This window comes from Carassius gibelio, chromosome B21 (assembly GCF_023724105.1).
Source record: "Carassius gibelio isolate Cgi1373 ecotype wild population from Czech Republic chromosome B21, carGib1.2-hapl.c, whole genome shotgun sequence".
In the NCBI taxonomy this organism is placed as follows: domain Eukaryota; kingdom Metazoa; phylum Chordata; class Actinopteri; order Cypriniformes; family Cyprinidae; genus Carassius; species Carassius gibelio.
Window position 1 is genome coordinate 25,800,545 of NC_068416.1, and position 21,845 is coordinate 25,822,389.

Consider the following 21,845-nt stretch of genomic DNA (forward strand, 5'->3'; position numbering starts at 1 on the left):
CAAAATACAGTGTTCACAACTGTTTTTTTCCCAGCAATCTTTATGTTGGAAAAACAGCACAATCCATTGAACACTTAATATTTTAGTTAAGGTTACGTTAGTTCTTACTTTGAGACACATACTCTGTATTGAGAATCTAAAAGCAAATTGAAGCTCCTTGACTTCAGATTTTACACAATGACCACTACCTGTCTATATCACATGGCCAAACAACCGTTCGTTCAGATTAATAATACTAATAATGCATTTGTGTCTCTTAATCACATGGTTGTTGTCATTTTACAAAAAGCAATAAGCCACTTGAGACCATGACAGATTTTAGAAGTCACTTTACACCAATAAAATAAAACCATGGTCTTGAGGGGCTTATTGCACCCATTACAAATAAATATTAAAAGATTGTGATGAGGTGTTGACCCTTATGTATTTTAAGGAAAGACTATCAGAATTGACTGATTAAAAAGACAACAAACCTTAAGGGTGGTGGTACCATGGTACAGATGGTGACGCTGTTGTAGGTCAAAATATGCCATGGCACTGATTGATTAACATCCATGTGCCATAGTATTCACCAATTTCAAGTATTTGTATACATTTTAAATGAGGGTAAAAACAGACTACCATGATATGATTCAGTGGATCTACTCACATCACAAGAATAATAGTGGCTCACCTGCAAAATCAATTTGTGCACTGATTCTCATTACAGAAAAAAAAAACAAAAAAAACAATCCAAAATGTAAAAAAAGAAAAAAAGGAACTTCTTTTAATTTCCGGTCTACAAAAAGTGCATCTGTACAAAATAAAGTCCTCTTCATACACTTTTGTAAAACTGGTGGCACCAAAAGATAAAACTCAAGGGAAAAAGCCACAATAGTGGGTCGATCTCTCAGTCTCACAGCTTGTATACTTTAACTGTACAAACTTAACTCTCATTCACAAATCAAACACAACATGACAATTTATACCTGAAATGAAAATGTTAAGCAATAACTTTGGTTCTGTTTTTGACCTTCTTTAACTCCTCCTCCAGACTAATAGTGGCTATAATCAAAGTTACCTGAAAAAACTATTCTAACAGTCGGCTCAGTCAAAAATAATCCAGTATGTTTCCAGAATGTTAAAAGACAGCATAAAACAACCAGTGAAACACAAACGGTAATGCATTCATGCACACCAAATCCATCCCTGCAAAACTCTTTCAATCAGTGTTACATTCAAATAAGTGACAAACTGTACAGCAAACTATCCACCAAAAAAATGGTTATTTCTGAGCACGTCCAACTGCTTTAGAAAGTGCAGTTTTTGAGTCAATATATTGTTTTTTGGAGATGAGCACAAGGTCCAAAAACTCAAAACCTGTTGTGCGGAACAAAACATCCCTCTTCATGCATAAAATTGTTCTTTAAATGTTCATTTAGCAGCAGAACGCACTTAGAAAGAGATAAGGTAAGCAGTAAGCACTGCCATCAAACTAATTTGTCAAGCTAATTGTAAAGCCAATGCCTGAGAAAAAGACATTTAACGACGACCCATGTACATAGTGGGTTCTCAAAACATGGAGAAGAGGACACGAAGGAAAAATTTCTCCCTTAATGCACTGCTGTGAAGCTTTAATGACATAAAAACAGGGATAATTCAATTATCTCCTGTGTCGTCTTGATGGTGAAGAGCTGCTGTGTCTTGAAGAGTATCTGGAAGATTGGCCTGTACTTCTAGAGTCGGCTTCATACGAATTAGCCCTGTTTGTTGAACGGCGGGACTCTGGTAAGCCCCGCCCATCTCTGTCCGGTCCCTGTTCTCTGATTGGCCGGCGCTCTGCAAAACGTGGGTCTGTGGGCCTGTCGCTCATCCGTGGGTTATTAGGGCATTCCAAGGGTATTAGCCGTGGCATTGGCGCACTGCTCGTATCATGTTGAAGGTGGGGCGCAGGGGCGGGGTCTGTTTCCACAGGTGCATATGTCACAGGTGAGGTCACAGCGCTCGGTATCCCAATTGGGGGATAAGAGAGACTGCGGGTCGGCGGCTCTCGTTCTGGTTTAAGAATCTGCCTGACATCTCTTTCAAATTGTTTTTGCATAGTTTTGATGATCGTTTTACGTATACTAGCGTCCTCAATCAATGCTCCCCAATCACTTTGTTCCTGCAGAAATGCATCATTAAAAGCACTTAGAAATAAACAACAGCACCTCTAATGTTGGGTCGAGACAAACAAATGTATAAATGTGTATGTTACCCTGAGTGTGCGTAAATGTCCCAGAATAAAGAGACTAAATTTGGCTCTGGTGATGGTTACATTCATTCTCTGCCGATTTCCAACAAACCTTAAAAAGTAAGAAGCAATGTAATATATGAACCAGAAACTTGAACATTGTAGATGATTGATATATATGCTGTGTACACTTACCCAATGGAGCCTGTTTCACTGCTGGCTCTCACACAAGACACAATGATGCAGTCCATTTCTCTGCCCTGAAAGCCATCCACTGTATTGACTTCAACCCTAAAACACAATTACACGTTATTCATACACAAAGTTTACACACTCTACCGGTCGAAACAGTTTGGAATATTATGATTGTATAATGATTTTTGTTTTCTTAAGAGCTCTAAATGTATACCAAGGTTGCATTTATTTGATGAAAAATACAGTAAAACAATAATATTGTGAAATAATGCTAGAATTTAATTTATATATAATTTATTCCTGAAATGCAAAGCTGCATTTTCCGCATCACTTCATCCTTCAAAATCATTCTTATTGGCTGATTTGCTGCACATTTATCAATAATAGTTATTACTTTAAACTTTGCAAAGATAATAAAATGTTAATATTTTGTGTTAGTACTGAATTTCATATTTTTATAAAAAAGCAGTTGTGACACTGAATACCAGATTAATGGCAGCTGACAAATTGCGTGACAGGAATAAGTTACAAAAACAGTTATTTTAAAATTGTAATATTTATATATATCTCAATATTTCATAAGGATTTCTTAAAAAAACAGGTAGTTATCAGATATATAAATTTTAATATATATAAAATAATTCACAGTTCAAAAATAGAACCATAGATGCAAAAGTTCAATTCTAACTATTATTTCTTATGGCAATCTGCAATGAAAAACATCTTAAGTAAAGTTGCAGACGGGGCCCTCACTGAAGATGCTTGTTGTCGATGCCTGAACCCCTGATGGCTTCCAGTATGCGTTGTTTCTGGGCGTTGTAGGGTGTGATGACGCCCACTCGCACTGACTGCTTCTCACCCAGCAGCTTCAACAGCAGCAAGACCAGCTTGACTTCTTTGTGATTGGAAAATGAACTGACCAGTCGAGAAACACAATAAATCAACTGTTCAGACACTAGTAAAGAAAAAAAGTTAAGCCCAAAATCCCACCCACATTCCTCCATTTCTTACTCTCTCTCCTTCTTCTCTATCCCATCCGTCACGTCGAACACTTTGTAGGGCTTGAAGGGCCAGCTGAGGGAACAGCGCTTCTGAGCCGTCTCACTGAGGGACAACAGGATACAAATCAGAAGTGCATATTTATACTTTTTTTTGCCACACCTCCTAATGCAGATTAATTACCAGCTAAATATGTGGACGATTTTTCTTAGTAAGATTTTAATCAATCAAGTATATAATCAATGTGAATCTAGGCATTTTTGGTGCTAGTTATTATTCCTTTATAATCCTATAGGTAAAGTACAGAAAGGAATTTGCCTACGTGCTGGAATGTACAAAACTGATGAGAAACATATGGTCAGGCATGTATATATGGCCTTTCTTTAGAATAAATCAAGCAGGGCGCCTCTTCTCTCTAGGGAGGTATTAAAAGTGTAATCATAAGGAAAAGATTGACTATGTGGAACCGCCCCATATAGTGTATATAAGGAGATCATAAATAACATTCGGGAGATCTCCTTGAAATAAAGTCTTTTCTTCTGAGAGAAAAACCCCAGACTGAGTGTGCTTCTTCAGAGAACCGGCAGACGACACTACAAAAACACTGAAAAAAATTGCATACTTAAATATATGCATTCTTGCTGATGAATGGCATGGGGACATTTTTGCACAATTAAATTGTGCTTTTGTGACTGTTAGAACAAGAGCATATTAACACGGAAGTCACAGACAAAACATAAAAACAACAACAAAAAACCAAGCAGCATTAGCATGAAGCCATTTCACAAAATACAGTGTTAAATTTGAAGGCCTAGTCACACCAAGAGACAATATTTGTTTCATCTTTTCAACTGACCAGTGTTAGTTTAGTATCATTTATATGCCATTTTAGATTTTGTTAAAACATTTGATGTTTATATTTGAAATAATGTTTTCGTTGATTTATTTTTTATATACATTTTAAAGTACTAATTATTTTAGTACGGTACTTAAAATTAAACTTAAATTAAAACAACAGTTCTTGCAGAAAGTGAAAACTAGAAAATTTATGTTATTTCAAGATACAAGTATTTATTTATTTTTTTAACACCAAAAAAGTAGACGAAATAATCATCTAAAGCTCACCATCACCGAATAGAGCTGGGTTCTGCCAACGACTTTAGAGGTTGCATAACAATATTACAGGTGGATTGTGACTGAAACTGCATCAAAAGTGCGAGAGATCCCTTTCAATCTTTCCTGTAGCACACGTTACATTTCATAAAGCACACGAATAACTGAAGTCTTTTATCCATGGCTTGTTGAATACACCTTTCATCTGTGATTTATGTCGCATTTTCATTTTATTCTCGGTAGTAATAGACCTTCACAGCAAAATGGGAGTCGATCAGTGTCAGTGGAACATGTTTGTTGAGATCTGCAGACCATGGTTTAGTTTGCAGTAAGCAGCTCGCTATGTTGAGCACTCACCACACGCACGGTCCTCTCAGTGACCGGAGGAGTCTCAATTCAGACTTAGTCATAGTCGTCTGCTCCTGATCATACTGCCTGCACTGCCCCTGCCTACACATCATAAACATGAGGAGTCTGACTGCAGCACACGGTCTTCTCTCTCCCTCTCTACTCATGCCACAAGTGTAAACGTTCCAAACAAACAAGCAGCTGGGTGCGTACCAGTCGTCCTTGAGAGCGCTGTTGTAGATGTACTTGGAGGGGAATTCGCAGATGTCCGGGTGCATGCGGTACTGCACGCCGAGCAGGACGATTGGAGAGAGTTGCGGGTTTGACATATAAAGACTTTTGCATAACCTTGCCATAAGAGACTGGTCGAAGCCAAACTCCTTCGCTTTCTGTTAAAACACAAAAAATGTAATTCAAATCATGCACAAAATGAATGATACATTTTTTCCTGTCACTTATATTTAACCCTTATGCTGTTCTAAAAAAAAATCTAATTTCTATTTATATATTATTTATATATATATAGACTGATCAAAGGTCTCAATTATCTGAGCTTATGCACATCAGTTGGAGTGAACACACACATACACATACATATATTGTTATCGTTTTAAATGTTCACTTAAATGTATATCAGTTCAGATCAATGAGGCCTACAACCAATCAGTTCCAAAAAGAAATACAAAACCTGTGCCAAAAAAAAACTGATTGAATACATTATTTGAAAAAATATTAATAATAATAATAATAATAATAATTGTAGGCCAGGAATCCTTAAAATGTATAATTACACTGTAACAGGGACACCTTAAAATAAAATATAAAAAAAAAAACTGTGTGAATAACAATAGTATTTTTGTCCATTAACTAGCATTATAAGGGGAAAAAAATTAAAACACTGAATGGCCAGGGTTATGGTTAATAGGGTTAATGGGATAATTTACAACACAAATCTAAAAATACACAGAAAATCCTAACCATTTGTGTGTTTAAATTGACATGCTTGTAATACAAATACTCATTGACGAATATGGTGGGTTACCTGAGAGACAACTGTTGGTGGAAGCTGGTTGGGATCACCGACGAGGATTACAGCAGGACTTCGGTACAGCATGGGGATCAGAGTCTCAGATTCTTTAGACTGACTAGCCTACAAGAGTGCAGAGTCAAACAAAGAGGATTTTAAATATGGTTGTTAGGAGTATTAGTGCGTTTATATAATGATAATATAAACAATTAATTTGCTTTCATTGTGTTATATTTTTGCACTAGCAGTAATAAGAAATTCAATTCATTGAAAAATGAGAAGTGCAATTGTAATTATAGTTCTTTTGTATTCAACCAAATAAAAACACATTTCACAGAATTAGATTTTGGGACCTCATCAATGATGACGCAGCTGAATGGTTCATGTCCGAGGCGACGGAAGGCATTCTCGAGGACAATACTTCCACTGGTGCTGAGCGTGCAGCAGATCACATGAGCGTTTTGCAGCACAACAGCTTGACTCTCCTGTCGCCTCATGCGACACTAAGAAAGAGACGAGAGGTATGTTTGTTTGTGGGAGTTTTACAAGTATTGTGAAACACAAATGTGACCGTTTACCTCTTTAATCTGCCGACCCAGTCCTTCTCTCTCTTTCAGGCGCTGCATCTTCTCCTCCATCAACGTCTTGAACTGTCAACCAACACATTGACAAAGCACTAAATCAATGATATCTATATTCTGTCTTTTAGAAACTTGTGTGAGTAGATGCATTACCTCGAAAGAATCCTTATTGGCTTTTGCACATCGCTGGGAGAGATTTTCAATGATTTGTTCCAGTTGCTCCTTGCGTTTGTGTATGTCAGCTTCTGCAGTTTGCTGAGCTCGCTCTACACACAAACACCTGATACATTAACATCACATGCGTTTACTCGTGAACTGTAAATGCATGAATTTCTCTCTCACGTGCTCTAGCTTTAGTCTGGTGGTCGAGGCTGAAAGGTTTTAATGACTTCGAGATGGTTCTTTCACTTCCCAATCGTACCAGGTTTATATCCCCGCAGTTACCTGTACAAAAAGTGGTGTCAGACATGCTTTAATGTGACAGTATATGGCATACATGCTTTTTTTTTTTAAGTTGTCAATGTGTGCACAAGCTCACAACCTTGAGGTGCGTTGATGTTTCGGCATTTCTCTTTAAATATCAAAATGACCTTCTTCATCAGACTGTCAATGGCAGCATTAGAGGGAGCACAGAGAAGAACTCGTGTCCGTCGAGACTTGGCATGAATGTTCCCCGAAGGAGCAGCACTGTTAATACCCTGTCCAAATAACCACACACAAAATAAACCCAGCTGCAGTTGCAGATAAAGGTGTCCTTGAGAGCATTCACAGTAGGCAGGAATAAAGTTACATTCGGACTAAAAAACTAAAACAAGACAAATACCGAAGATAGTAGTTTGTACAACAGGCCACCAATTGTTTTACTCTTCCCGGTTCCTGGAGGACCATGAATAAGGAGAAATTTTGGGGTCTTCTCTGTTCTCTTTACCATGGCAAGACCACAAGCTATTGCTCTTGCTTGGTCCCTGTTGAACTCCTGGAATGCAAGCACAGAAAAAAGAAAGAAGGCAATGAAGAAAGCAAGCAAGCAAGGAAAAATGGAAGGAAGGGAGGGAATTAAGGGAGGGAGCAAGGAAGGAAGGAAGGAAGCAAGGGAGGGAGAAAGGAAGGATGGAAGCAAGGAAGCAAAGGAGGGAGCAAGGAAGGAAAGAAGGAAGGAAGCAAGGAAGCAAGGGAGGGAGCAAGGAATAAAGGAAGGAAGCAAGGAATTAAGGGAGGGAGCAAGGAAGGAAGAAAGGAAGCAAGGGAGGGAGGGAGCAAGGAAGGAAGAAAGGGAGGGAGCAAGGAAGGAAGGACAGAAGGAAGGAAGCAAGGAAGGAAGGAAGGAAGGAAGGAAGAAAGAAAACAAGGAAGCAAGGGAGGGAGCAAGGAAGGAAGGAAGAGCCAAAGAGTGATGGAAAAAAGGCAAAGAGAGTGCAGGAAAGAAAGGGGCAAAATTATAACGTGGGATCAAAATCAGTTTCACTTATTGGACTTACACATGCACAAACATAGTTGTCTAGGATGGTAGGTGAATATGGAAAAAATGCTTATAGCTATGCACTGCACATTTGGTTCGCACCCCTTATCTGTCAGATTTGTTTCCTGGAACTCTCTGCTCAAGTAGTAATGATTTAATTCAGGTGTATTAAAAAAGGAGACATACAAAATTTGCAATGCTGTAAAGTTCCTTGGACTAAGATTAGGAACCACTGCTTCAGATAAACCCAAACTCACTGGTAAATCCAGGTCCGGTGGGCTGTCCACAGTGTGCATGAAAAAAGATGCATGTGGAGCAAGTAGAGGTCGCAACATTGGTCCATTCCGCAGCAAACACAGTGCACGGAACTCCCGGAATATGCTGATCAATGATCCGATAACTTCACAGAGCACAGGTTGGGAATTCCCTGAAGATATATTACTACGTGTCTGAATCGTCAAGTTGAGAATTGGCCTGGAACCTGAGGAGGGACAGAGTAATGAGACTGTGGACATAAACATACACGAACCTTATTAAATGACCACACAAGTCACACACCTGAACTTCTGTTGGACACATTGGACCGAGACACATAACCAAAATGAGGATGCGTTTCATGGAAATTTGGTTCATCATGGGCATATGACCCAGTGTTGTCAGGCAACCAAAGTAGCACCAGGTCATCTTCTTTTGGGTACAGTTGTTTCATATCAGTTTCCTGAGAAATGTTTGCTACAAAAAAAAAAAAAAAAAAGTAAAACTTCAATGAAATGGTTAAAACGGATGCTCCCCGACTGTAACAATTAAAGATTTTAACTGTATCAGAATAAACTTTACTGAACATCAGAAGGTAAACTGGCAAACATGGCTGGACTTACCTGTGAAGCTGGCACTAGCTGTGCGATTGCTGTATTCTATTCCCTGAAATGTTAGGTTAAGCTTGACTCTGCCCTCTTTGAGCCATTCACTCGCCATCTGTACAAAAAGTAATTGGTTAACCTTAACACTGGTATTAAATGACCAATTATTATCCTTGTAGTAGAAGCAGGACAAAAACAAACAACAAGGTTAACAAACAAATAAAAAAATAGTTCACCCGGAAATTTAAATTCTGTCTTTAATTACTCAATCTGATGTCGTTCCAAACCTGCAAGTCATTAATTTATCTTCAGAACACATATTAACATTTTTGATGAAATTCGAGAGCTTTCGGACTCTTCAACAGACATGTCCGAGACCCAGAAAGGTCATAAGAACATATTTAAAATCAGTAGTTCAATATGAATTTTATGAAGCTGCCAGAATAGTTAGTACACGAAGAAAAAAAGAAAATAATCTCTTTTATGGCAGTCTTCAATGTGCGTTCACGGGAGTATCACAATACATGCGTGTGGTGCTACTGATGCAGAAGCCAGCGATCTGATGTAGAACACAAAAGCATTGGTCGTGGTACTCTCGTGAACGCACATCGAAGACACAGAAGAGAAAGAAAATGTTGAATAAAGCCATTATTTTTGTTTTCTTTGGGCACATAAATGTATTTTCACATTCTTTATAAAAATTAATGTTGAACCACTGATGCCACATGGACTATTTTAACAATGTCCTTACTACTTTTCTGGGCCTTGAACGTTTTCGTTGCGGTCTATATAGGGTCAGAAAAGCTCTTGGATTTCTTTCTTTCTCTCTTTCTTTTTTTTTTAAACAACGTTACACTTACGTTAAATGCACATTACACATCCGAATACACTCATACATAAGCACACCTATGTCTACACTCACATTAGCACATATGTACATCTCTAAATGTGTGATAAATTTTTTTTATAAAATCAGGTATATGAGACATTGCATATTTGATCCATTTTTCCCAGTACAAAGCTAATTGTTCCATTTTATGATTTACAAATGCTGTTATTCACTCCAATGTGATATCCATCCATGCATTTAGGGTAGGACTCTCCTGTGATACATTTTTTTTGGTAAAACTCTTTTTTTTTTTTTAATGGCTACCAATAATATATTTATTAGAAATGTATCTCTTTTTAACCATTCCTGGAGTCTGTATCCCAAAAAATAATACTTTACTGTTATAGGGTATAACACATTCAAATATATCTTGTAAGGCAATATGTATTCCTTTCCAGTAACCCTTAATAATAGAACAAGCTCTTGGATTTAATCAAAAATATCTTAATCTGTGTCCTGAAGATGAACAAATGTCTTACTAGTTTGGAACAACATGCGGGTGAGTAATTTAATGACAGAATTTATATTTTTGGGTGAAAAACGAACCCTTTAATTGTATAAGATTCAGTCCTAATTACATCCAAGTATTTAGGAATTACAGCTATAAGATGTAGTCCCACCTCTTCAAATGCATTAATTAGCAGCAGGGGGTACAAGGTGTTGAAGTACTCCAAGTAGCTAGAAAACTGAACTGGCACTTTCTGCAGCGGTAGTTGGCACAGATCGTGTGGACTCCCAAATGATTTGTAATTGTCAAGCATCCTATATTCCCATTTAAGGATTGCTTGGGTCAAGATTGAAAGGTCAAACGTCTGGCTTTGATCCACTGTGGGTCCTGGATTGTAAACTGGAGCCTCGGGTCTTTGGTATACCTTGTAAGATGGTGGCTCTGAGTTGGAGCTTCTTTTAGAACTAGTGGCCAACTCAGGAGCATATGGAGCGTGTCGTGAAGGAAGTTGCATTGGGAGTTGTGGAGGATGGAGTGGTTGAAATGTTTTCGGAGGTGGCACTGCTGGGGGCAGTCGGGGAATCTTCGCTTTAGCAACATTCGCAGCAGGAGGAGGCTTGGCTTCTTTTTCCATTTCAAGGACAAGCGAGGCACTGCGGGAGCTGGGGGTGTATATTTTTGTGGTAGAAGGTTTGGCCTTTTTCTGAGATATAGGTGACATGCCAGGCTTCACAAACAAATGATCATCATTTCCACCAATAGGAGTCTGAATAGGTTTAGGGGTCAAGGTTGGCCCTGGGGCATCTGACTCACTGTCTGTATCAATGTCCATGTCTATAGGGTCTCTCTGGGTAAGAAAGAGTTCTTCACCATTTTCTTCCTCAAACTGCTCCATTTGAGAGCACAGTTCCATGTCGGTGGGTTCCATCTGAGTGAGGAACATCCATTCTTCATCATCCTCCTGAGCAGGTTTTTCGTTTTCCATGTAGGCATCAGCAGTCTCACTGGCTTGGAAGTACTCAGGTTCTACACACTTATTATTTCCAGCCCCATCTCCTGCAGAATTGGTTCCTGATGCAGCATTTTCATTATCCCGCTGAAAGCTGGAATCTGGCTGAGGACAAGGAAAGATATCACCAGCCTCACTGCTTGCAACTGTAGGTTTCGGTAAGTGCATTTCACCTGGCTGATTGATATCTGCTGGTTTGGGAGCTAATGTTGTGATGACTCCTGTTGCTGGCCTCTGATTTGCCTGCTTCTCACGACTTAGCCTGAAAAACTGAATATCTTGTGATCCCAGAAGTTTCTTGTTGCTTTTTACGATATGATTCTGTGGAGAAGACTTATTGGCTCGATTCACTCGCCTTTTCTTCTGTTGTGGTTCTACCTGCACTTTCTGACCATGGCACCTCAGTTTAGCAACACCATCAAGCGAGCGTTGAGAAAGATCAAATGCTTTCCTCTCCTTCTTTTTTAATCCCAAACGCTCTGCTGTGGATTCTGGCTCAGCAACCTTACGCACCTTCTTTGGGGGAACAACCTTAGGGGTATTACTTGAACTGGGGGCAGAAAAATAAGGAGAGGAAACAGAGCTGCAGGATGAAGAGGAAGGTGAGCATAGAGTAGTTGAAGAGGATGGTTCCTCTACATCCTGAGATGTTGAGCTGCGTTTCCAGGAGTGGCGTCTGCTTTTTTGAGCAAGGGCATCAATTATCAATGGCTTTTTAGGCTGTTTCTTTTCAGAAGGAGTTGTTTTTGTGCTTTTAACCGGTTTTGGTTTGGCAAATTTATCCCAGCTCTCTGCAGTACTGGATGCTTTGGACAGTGAAGTTGCAAATGAATCCACTGGCTCTTGTGGCTGCTGCTGTTCTCTGATCTTATCTTCTGCTTGCTGACAAGCCCTCTCAATGTCTTCATCTGGAATAAGTTCGGTCTCTGAACTTGATGGAGATGCTTCACGAGGAGTTTCATCCACCTGTGGTTTGAGTAGTTGGTCTGATTTGGGCTTCTTCGTCAAGTCTGATGCATCAAAACCAGAATCATCCCAGGCAGATGCCACATATTGCTGGGTCTCAAACTCAAAGACCTGTGATTCACTGAGATCATCATAATCACGACCGGGGCTCTCAGACAGGACACAAACTTTTGGAGACCTCAGGATGTCATTTGGCCTTTCATCATTATCAGAATCATCATCAGAGATAACAATGGTACTAGACTCCACATTTTCCTTTGAAGCACTCATGAACCTGTTACCCATTTTTTCAACAGCATTATTGTTATCTCCGGAGTCGCCAGATTCAACATTGTGGATTGATTTTGTCAGACGAACCAATTTGATATCAAGGGGTTCATCGTCATCCTCCTCATCCTCAGCAGCTCCAAAACCACATGCCTCTTTAGCTGATTTTAAGGACTGGTTTATATCTGGTTTAACGCGTTCCAACTGAACAACTGGACTCAGTTGTGAAATTGACACTGGGTCAAGGGTTTCCTTCTTAGCCTTTATGATAACCTCAAGACCGCTGCAGAAATCCTCATCCAAGTCCCAATTTTTATAATTCCAAATTGACTCCTTTTTGATAAAACTAGATTCATCTCCTGCTCTGCTTGGACCTGCCTCTTGGTGCTCATATGGTTGCTGATTTAGGGTTGCCACAGAATTTCTGGAAATAACAGTGTTTGTAGTTGCCTCCACTGATGGTCCACATGGTGGTGGAACAACAGAAGGTGAAGAAGTAGATCTTTCTGGCATTGACCGGACAACTCTTAACAAACACTTCTGAAGCTCATCAGATTCAGAACGTGTTAAATCCCATCGTTTGTTTGTAACTCCACGCAACTGATTGTTCAGCAAACTCAAAAAGTGGGCCGCGCTTGGGACAGATCTCCTTTTCCCGTCTTTCAGTAGCCGTCGAATCAGTGTCACGCAGTCAGAAATTATAGCACCAATGCCTCCTCCAGATGCAGGCAGTTTTCGAACTATCCCAAGGTTGTATGAGGTTGAACTGACTCCGTGAATCCCACCCATCCTGTCTGGTGGTCCATGTGTTTCATCTGATTGGATGATGCACAAGACAATCTCCCCAACCCACTTGTGGGCACAGCGAGAAAGTATACCCATCCGTCCTTCAGTAGAGTGTAGCTCAACAATTTGAATAAGGATACGAGTGAATAACTCGGACACTTTATCGTACACAATCGTCTGTCCGGTTAGCATGTGCCGATTTTCTCGTATCTTATCACAAAGATAGTGGATGACTTCACTAATATAGGAAGCATTGAGCTCTGAAAGTTCCATTATGGAACGAACAAATGGAATGAACCACAGAAAAGTGCTTCCGTATACACGCATGCTCTGGCCCATTTCAGAATCAAGCACTGTGACCAGGGACTGCATATCCTCATAGATCATATAGTTGCTTGAAACCCCACTGTTGGACGACAAACCAGATGCCTACATAAAGAACAAAAGGAAAAATAGTATTCAGCTTTTTTCTAATAAAGAGTGCAGGAAATGTTTGTTGCATGAAGAGAATGCGGTGTCAAAACAGAAGCCTTACATGGTTTGGTTTTTCTGAGGCATAACAGTTGTACACCATCTGACTGCAGGTCACCATATTGTCATCATATTCAGGTTCCACTTTAAACATACTGCTGTGCATAAAAAAAATGTAATTGATTAAATAACTTCTCAGAAAACCCTACATTACCAAACATTTTCTGCTAACAAAAGTTCCGCCAAGCATGGCCTTTCACAGCAGACATTAATGGTCCAGCTGGCACCACTTGAACCATTTTCCTTGTCAAATAATGGCCAGGTTCACGGAATCAGAAATTAAAGAGAACTGTTTTTTATAATATGTGCTGATCTTCACTGTTAAAGTGCTATTATAGATGTAATCTTTAACATCCAGGAGCAATGTATATGAAATGGAATCATTACATTCCATTTTTTATTTTTTTTTAATTAAAGATCTCTGGAAATAGTGATACATTTTAATTATGTGTTTACATTTGCATGGATTCTGCCATCCCTGTGAAGAATCCCTCCCAATGTCTTGGGGTTTTAATGCAATACACTGCATAGGCCTATATGCTACTACTGTTGGTCCACTTTTTGCCCCAACCTATATGTTCTCACATGATAACAGCACAAAAGAGACCTCAGTTTATCACGTCGGCACAAGATCACCACATTTTCTCTTAATGGCAGCTCATCACATGAGCACACACAGTTGAATATACAACTATAATAACAGAATAACGAAGTACCTCACTGCATTTGAAACCAAGTAGTGACTGGCTTTTGTTGACTATTCACGTTTAAGGCAGATCCATAATGAGAATCATTGCAGTGAGTGTACTGCATTGTTGAATTACTGCAATTTTCCTATGCAATGGCTACAATTCAGCATGGCATCAAATCTTTTCAATAAATTCAAAATTACCCCATGGTCTTTTGCCGGATGTTTCTAATTTCCGCAACATAGCTGGCAGCTCCGGTGATTGTCTGGAATGCTGTATTAGGGTCAACCTGACCCCAGATCTTAGAACCAAGTCGGTCCAGAATTACCATAAAACAGTGGAGGGCTGGCCAGAATGGGTCAGAAGCTGGGTTATCCTCTGAAATACACAAGTGGACCACTTTTAATCTATTGTTATCTCATCAAATCATGAAAAGTTTGTGATGACATACCATTTTTCAACCCATCCATTGTGCGGAGTATGCAAAGCGGGATGTTAAACTGTCCCATGAACAGAGAGTCCATTGCCTCCGCACTGAGCTGCGTTAGTAACATACAGATACCTGTAGGGCACAAAAGAGATTAACTTCAAAAAGGTGACATCACACTCATCAAGGGATTGAAAAATGAGAACTATTTGCCAATTCCAAGTCAAACAGACACCACATTCTATTTAAGTGCAATACAGAAAGTTTCCAGATTAACATGCGCTGAATAGGGCACTGTGTAACACTTATTTTACAGTATATAGACACTAGAGCAATCCATCAATCCCCCTGAATTTTAATCCCATTCATTTCTTTCAAAGATCCAGTTTCTATATTAACTCCTTTCCATGCCATTGACTGAATTTTATGACAATCCATAGACTTTTGGTTTGTTTTTTTCCACTGGTAGGAGTGCTATTATGCATCAAAATAATAATGGCAAATAAAATGTCAAACCCATTAAGGACAGTGCAAACTTTGGGGTGTCAGAAAAAATACTGGCCGCAAAAGAGTTAATTGCACGTTGTTGATATCTTTGTCAAGAGCAGAGGATCAGAAACCTAACAGCAGGAATGACTGCTGTCTAGCAAGAGCGAGAAACCAAAATATCTCAAACTGTACAAGTTACAAAAGGAACGGGCATCAGAAAAAGGATTTGGAGAAACTAATAATCACACCTAGCCAGCAGTTCTTCTTGTTTTGCGAGTCATAGAGGTGAGAGGGGAGCGTTTTTATGGTGCCCCTTGAATAAGACTCTTGATCCACATCTGGAAAGTCCAAAGATATTCCAGGTTCGATGACATTAAACATGCAGGAGAAAATCTCTTGAAGGTCATAGTAGGAGTCCCTATCCACACTCTTCATGGTCTTTGCTGTATCGATTGCCCAGCGGCGCACCTGGAGTGGAAAGGTGGAGTAAGAACAAGATCACCAGAAGAGGAGCAGCCTAACACGATATGGCTTTTTTGACTGAATTACCTGCTCGTTGGGATGAACGAGAAACAGATATATTCCTTGATACTTCTCAAACACAGTCAAAGACTGCTTCATATCCTGCAACTTACTCAAGGCCTTTACCACCAAATCACCTGCAGAGAAAGAAAAGAGAAAAGCACTAAAATCACACTTATGTTATAGTAAGCTTTGGTTGTGTCTGATTGCTGTGTATTTCTACCGTTGATCATTTATACCACAACTATTTCCCTTGAGTGATAATTTACTCCATAATCAACATTTAATAATGTGGAACCACATGGCTAGCTCTTTGGCACCTTTATTACCAGAGGACTAGGAATAGAATAGAGGAAAACGAATATGGTAAAGGGACTAAACAACAAAGCCGAGATGCCAGCTGACCATCTGAATTGGCCTCTTTCCAAGCTTACATTCTCATACTTTACAAAACATTATCAGGCACCGTCCAATCAGCATTTAGCTCAGGCTTTTATACACGTTACTCCCCTTGCTTCTCACAACTAACTAACTTCTTTAATAGTGGGATTTCACTTTTGGTTTGTTTTTAAAGATCTCCTAATTCACTTCTAAAAGTGTCTTCTATGAGATAGTTGAAAATATTTCAATCAATCAATCAATAACCTTCCAGTTTTCTGATTTTTTACCACCCACTACACCAACTGGAAGGACGTGACTTACACAGATCACGGTAGCAAAGTAAGTACGGATACTTCAGAACTTCAAACAGAGGAGAACGGAGACGGTCGTGAAATTCTGCAGGCAAGATCTTCGTCACCGGCTCCACGCGATCATCTTCGATAATAAAGATATCGTCCTCCTCCAGCTCCTTGTCCAGGATGGTTCCCAACAAACGCACGAGTCGAGCCTTCTCCATTTCCCACAAACGCTGCATGAAAGCAAGAATTAGAGTCTGGACATATGCAAGCTCAAAGTACACAACATTTACACATTTAGCAGATTATTTTATCCAATGCAAATGACAAGATCAAAAGCAATTAGTCAAAAAGCTAAGAAAACTTGTTAAACAATGCCAGTTTAATTAGACAACTTCATTAGGAAGTAAGCTAGAGAGAGACCTGGTGAAAAAAGGTCTTCTGTTCTTCAGAAAATGCATAAGCTGAATCAAAGTTATTTCGCTTACTTCCATAGCTATTGTTAAATGCACTTTTAACATTCTGCAGCATACACTTAAGCATTTCAGATTAAGCATTTATGGCATGCATTTCTGTTCAAGTTTGTTGTGATCTGGACAACTTGGAAGTGTGTGATCCTAGTGTATGAGGCTTAAACCATATACAAACTCAGCAAATGTATTATGCCTAGTGTTTTGAAATCTCTTTGCAGTCACTACCTCAGTTACTCCTTTGGTTCACATGCCCTTCAACATTCTTTAGATAAAAAAAGAAGCACAGAATACACTGAATAAATCAATTTGCGATACAATTTTAAAGATGTATTTGCTCCTGGATGTAACAATTAGTGAGGTGATCGTGACAGAAGAATTAGGGAGCACTGGTGTGATAAAGGAGGAGAACGACTGGAAAGAAAAATCATTGCTTAATATATGTAAGTGTAAATTGCAAGCAAGATGGTCAGATGTTGTTGAGTGTTACTCGCAAAGAAGAGAAGGCAGTTTCTGCAAGAATTCACAATGTTAACAGTGAAAAAGGTTCCAACAACAACATTCTGAGATCAACAGTCATTTGTGTATTTTTTTCTTTAGAATAGTAGATAGAATAGAAAAAGAATAGGGTAAGCTAGTGTTAGGGACCTTTTATATTTATTTTTATTAAAGAAAAAATGCAGTTAGAAAATTAATAGTGAGTGCAAGTGTTAAAAGGCTTTCTAAAATAACAATAGTACTTTAACTTGATACACAAATGGCTATATTCACAGTGATTATACTTAAATCATATTTTGATTAATACAAATTTTCTACATACAGTATGTAGTATGAGTTTAGGCTGCTTTTTGTAAGGACAGACAAAAATATGCCTGCCCTCACACCCCAGTAAGAAAGTCAAGGTTAATTTATACCACCTCCAAACTGTATTAAACAGTCTGTGCACTGTACAGTCTTCAGAAAGCACTTGTGTGACTTTGGTAGACTTTTGCTCAGAGTGTTTGTGTACCTTGTGCAGATGAGGGACCTTGTCTCTGGCTCGATGGTACTCCACCACACACTCCAGACAGCAGCCGAGGTCTTCGTTCAGAGAGTCCATCTCTCTCTCAGACAGACGTCCTGAGCTGTAGCGACGCAGCATGGCGACTATCGCTGCATCACCCTCCGCCTCCAGGGAGGTGGTGCACCACAGACACTTCTCCATCACGATCACCTGCGCACACACAGATACAGACACGTCCTTAAAGCCTCCAATGTGATTCTACAGCAACTCTCTCCTCATTCTCCAAAAGGCTTTCAAGCATCTTTTTAGCTTGTGGAGTACAAAAATACAATAGATTTCAGAAATAACAGTGAATTAAATGGACACTTCACCCAAAAACGATCATTTACTCATACGATAATTAAATCAAGTTGTTCCAAACTTGTAGGAGTTTCTTTCTTCCGAAGAATGCAAAATATGATATTATGAAGAGTTTTCTTAAGCAAACGGTAGCTGTTAGCCATTGACTTCCACAGTGTGGATACCTGTGATTCTTCAAAATATCCTCTTTAGCTTCCATTTAAGAAACACTCATACAGGTTTGAAAGAGTTGAGGGTGAGTTAATGAAAATTCATTTTTAGGGTGAACTGTCTCTTTAAGAGTTTGGAGTTTGTTGGTCAGTCGAGCCATCTGATCATTCTGATTGGCTGCTCAGCTGGTGAACCAGTGCAGGGGAAAAATGCAGAACAGACGTGGTACTTGGCTGTCGGGTGTCAAGCGTCGGCTTATTGTATCAGGGCAACTTTGGACCCAGTCGTTGCAGATCCCGCAGTTTGCTTTCATCACAACTAGTTCGGAGGCATCAGCTTGGCTTAAGAAGGATTGTTCCTTAACAATACAGAACTACTGCAATCTCAATATTCACCTTAAATATACTGTTTCTATTATAGGTCGACCGGTGTTACCATTAATCGGCACCGATAGTTGATTGCTGGAATTATCGGTTATCGGCAAAAATCCATGCCGATAGTTTTCCGGGTTGCATCTGTTGCTGGAGCTGCTGAGGAGGGTCTGTTTTCATTATACAGTGCGAGAGTGGCCTCTAGTGGCTGAAATCTCTGACGTCCCGTGCTGTTTGTTTAGACACGTGATACTGCACACTGAACAGAGCAAGAAACTTCAGACAGAAAATCCTGTCGCACCTCAGAGGGCCATTCACATAGTTTTCAAATAAAATTATATTATATTCATCCCAAATCATTGTTAATGTACATAATGAATTGTATATTGAGCATTTTCATCAAAACGTTTGTCTTTCTGTGGCTCCAATAAAGTCTGTATGCTTCATTTTTTATAGAGCAATAATATAAAACTCCCTTTCTGATTGCTCAGTTTTTTTAAACACCGAACTTCAAACTTATCTATGGCTCATAGTTCATTCTAGAAGTAAGCTTGTGTCCATTTGGTGATTAAATAAAATGTTTAGACCGCTGCTTGAGTTGAACGCAATGCGTCCAGAGTGTGTGTGATACCGGTGAGTTCTCCAAGACTCAGCGCTGCTCTTTTATTTTGATTAGATAAGTTTAGATAAGATCAGAATTAGATAAGTTTATTTCTAATGACTAAAGCTCTATTATTAAATAATACTTGAATATTATAATGCTTTACAGACTAATGTTGAGTGTACTTTAAGATATTAAAAAAACTTTTTACAAACATATAAATATCTCAATCTGGCAAGTAAACAAAACTTTTACTAGCCTTTGTGTATATTAAAGATATTTCAAGTATTGTTGTTCGTCATTAAAGTGTGTTCATTTCAAAAATTTCTATTACTATTATTATTATTACTACTAATATCGGTTAATTAATCGGTATCGGCCAGTGTGGTCCAACCTAACAATCGGTATCCGCAAAATCGGTCGACCTCTAGTTTCTATAGTATAATTTTATGAACATTTCAGCGGAAGCACAATGACAACCGAGACAACCGGATTTGGCCCCAAAACTGAGAAAACGGTGTATACACTTTAGATATGTACAATATTTTTTTTTCCTGTATTTTTGATCATACAAGCAGCCTTGATGAACAGAAGTGACTTCTTTTAAAAAAAAGAAAAACATTACAAGTCTTACTGATCCCAAACTTTTGACTGATAGTGAGTCTTTTTGTGTAATACATAGATATATAAGAATGAAAAAGAGAGAAGAGAAAGAAAGAGTAAACTAATAAATCAGAGCATAAAAATATTTTAAACGAATCCAAGTACAGTAACCATAAGGGCAGGTTTGGCCCAATGATTAGATTGGGTCTTGTAATCCAAAGGTCAAGGGTTCAAGTCTCGGTAGCGGAAGGAAATATATATGTGAGGGAAGATAGCGCTTTAAACAAAACAGAAGTGAATGAATGATGCTCTCTTCCGTTCAGTACCATGACTGAGCTGCTCTTGAGCAAGAAACCAACCCCCAAATTGCTCTTCGTGTGCCGCAACAAAGGGCTGCCAACTTCCCCAGGTGTGAGTTCACAGTAATGTGTGTGTGTGGGGGGGGGGGGGGGTGTTTAATACAGCCAGAAGAGGAGACAAAGGTGTTCCCATCTAAATCTGTATCTGATAAGTATACAAACCAAGGTCAAGGAGATGCCTGTTCTGCAGCCCCATTGTATGTTTGCACAAAGATTATATTATGCATACAGCATAACGAGGGTGCATAAACTATCATAGCATTCAGCTGTAAGTACATATTGTTTTCTACACGAACATAACCTCCAGTTGTTTTTTTTAAATGTTGAGAAACTGTATTTCTTATAGTCAGATAGGGGGCTAAGGAAATCTTTTGGGTTGCCTTAACACTTGAATCATCTGAACAGAAGAAACGAAACTTATCAGGTAAAGCACAGTGGGTGATCTCGGTTCTAATGAACATAAAATAAAGCATCCCAGAGTCAACAACAGAGAGCCAACATGCACTCACTGACCAACATTAACAATAATATCATTTAATTTTCACACATATTTATATTGTCCACACTATCAAGAAAGTATAAGCGTCAGAAAACTGCCAAATTTCCACTAAAAACAAAAAGTCGTCACATTTACACATGCAAAACACAACATTTACTTCTTAACTCGAGGCCTCACGAAGCTATAAAGTTTAGACTGGGGTCCCTGCAGGGGAAGAGGAAACCTCGTTTGCAAACCACAAGAAGTCAAATGTAAACGAGAAATTCATTCAAACGCAACCAAAGAACAACAAACGAGTTACCCGCGAAGCTCCAACGGAGGACACTTTGAGTCTTTCAGCGCTGTTTCATCTCAAATCCACACTGACACGGTTGTAAATACCTTAAGCCCACTCAACAGTGTACTCTACATAGTCTCTTTCGCTCGATTCTGCTCTACTCTGAAAACACGCCTGCCGCCGAGTCGCGGTGCTGGTGACGTCATGACGGGGGCGGGTCTGTCCATAGCGCCTGCGCAAGATCACAGCGCGGGATCGGCGAAACATAAAAGGGATTGCGTTATGGTTAAGACACGTGTTTTTAACCTTTTAACTGTAGGTTCCACTTTTTGAGCATAGATGTGAAAATGACATTTCCAACTTAAACTGTTATAAATTTTGAATGCTTTTGGGCCTACAGACTTAAGGCTGGTCTCTTTTTAAAGCAGACACTTGGCAGATTATTGTGGAAATGAAAAATTATAAAGATTATATAATAAAAAAAAGTTATGGAAGTTTACGTTTATGAAAATATAAAATATTATAGTTTAAATATTTATATTTTATATAAATATGTATTTTACAAAACATGTTTTACTCTGAAACTACTAGAAAATCAAACAAAAATTCTGAACAAGCTATGTTCCAAATTTGAGGTTGATATATTAAAAAAAATGAG

The 21,845-nt window shown here is 39.0% G+C and overlaps 1 protein-coding gene across 2 annotated transcripts; it reads right to left on the bottom strand.

Moving 5' to 3' along the window:
• Nucleotides 1-738: 738 nt before the first annotated feature.
• On the bottom strand, nucleotides 739-21,402 carry setx (senataxin). 2 transcript variants are annotated; one of them, XM_052588327.1, is made up of 26 exons: nucleotides 21,212-21,402; nucleotides 17,974-18,177; nucleotides 16,520-16,727; nucleotides 15,845-15,954; nucleotides 15,544-15,763; nucleotides 14,831-14,941; nucleotides 14,583-14,757; nucleotides 13,695-13,788; nucleotides 10,304-13,588; nucleotides 8,813-8,909; nucleotides 8,493-8,666; nucleotides 8,192-8,415; nucleotides 7,299-7,451; nucleotides 7,017-7,173; nucleotides 6,818-6,919; nucleotides 6,629-6,741; nucleotides 6,473-6,544; nucleotides 6,248-6,397; nucleotides 5,910-6,017; nucleotides 5,081-5,256; nucleotides 4,877-4,969; nucleotides 3,419-3,511; nucleotides 3,161-3,322; nucleotides 2,408-2,503; nucleotides 2,237-2,324; nucleotides 739-2,143 (listed from the first exon to the last, which is right to left on the bottom strand). In XM_052588327.1, exons 2-26 carry the CDS (start codon nucleotides 18,166-18,168, stop codon nucleotides 1,643-1,645), a joined length of 6,957 nt encoding a protein of 2,318 aa, XP_052444287.1. In that variant the 5' UTR covers nucleotides 18,169-18,177; nucleotides 21,212-21,402; the 3' UTR covers nucleotides 739-1,642. The 2 variants fall into 2 exon arrangements, with proteins under 2 accessions (XP_052444287.1, XP_052444288.1); XM_052588328.1 differs by lacking the exon at nucleotides 4,877-4,969 and having other exon boundaries at nucleotides 21,212-21,401.
• Between the last annotated feature and the right edge of the window lie 443 nt (nucleotides 21,403-21,845).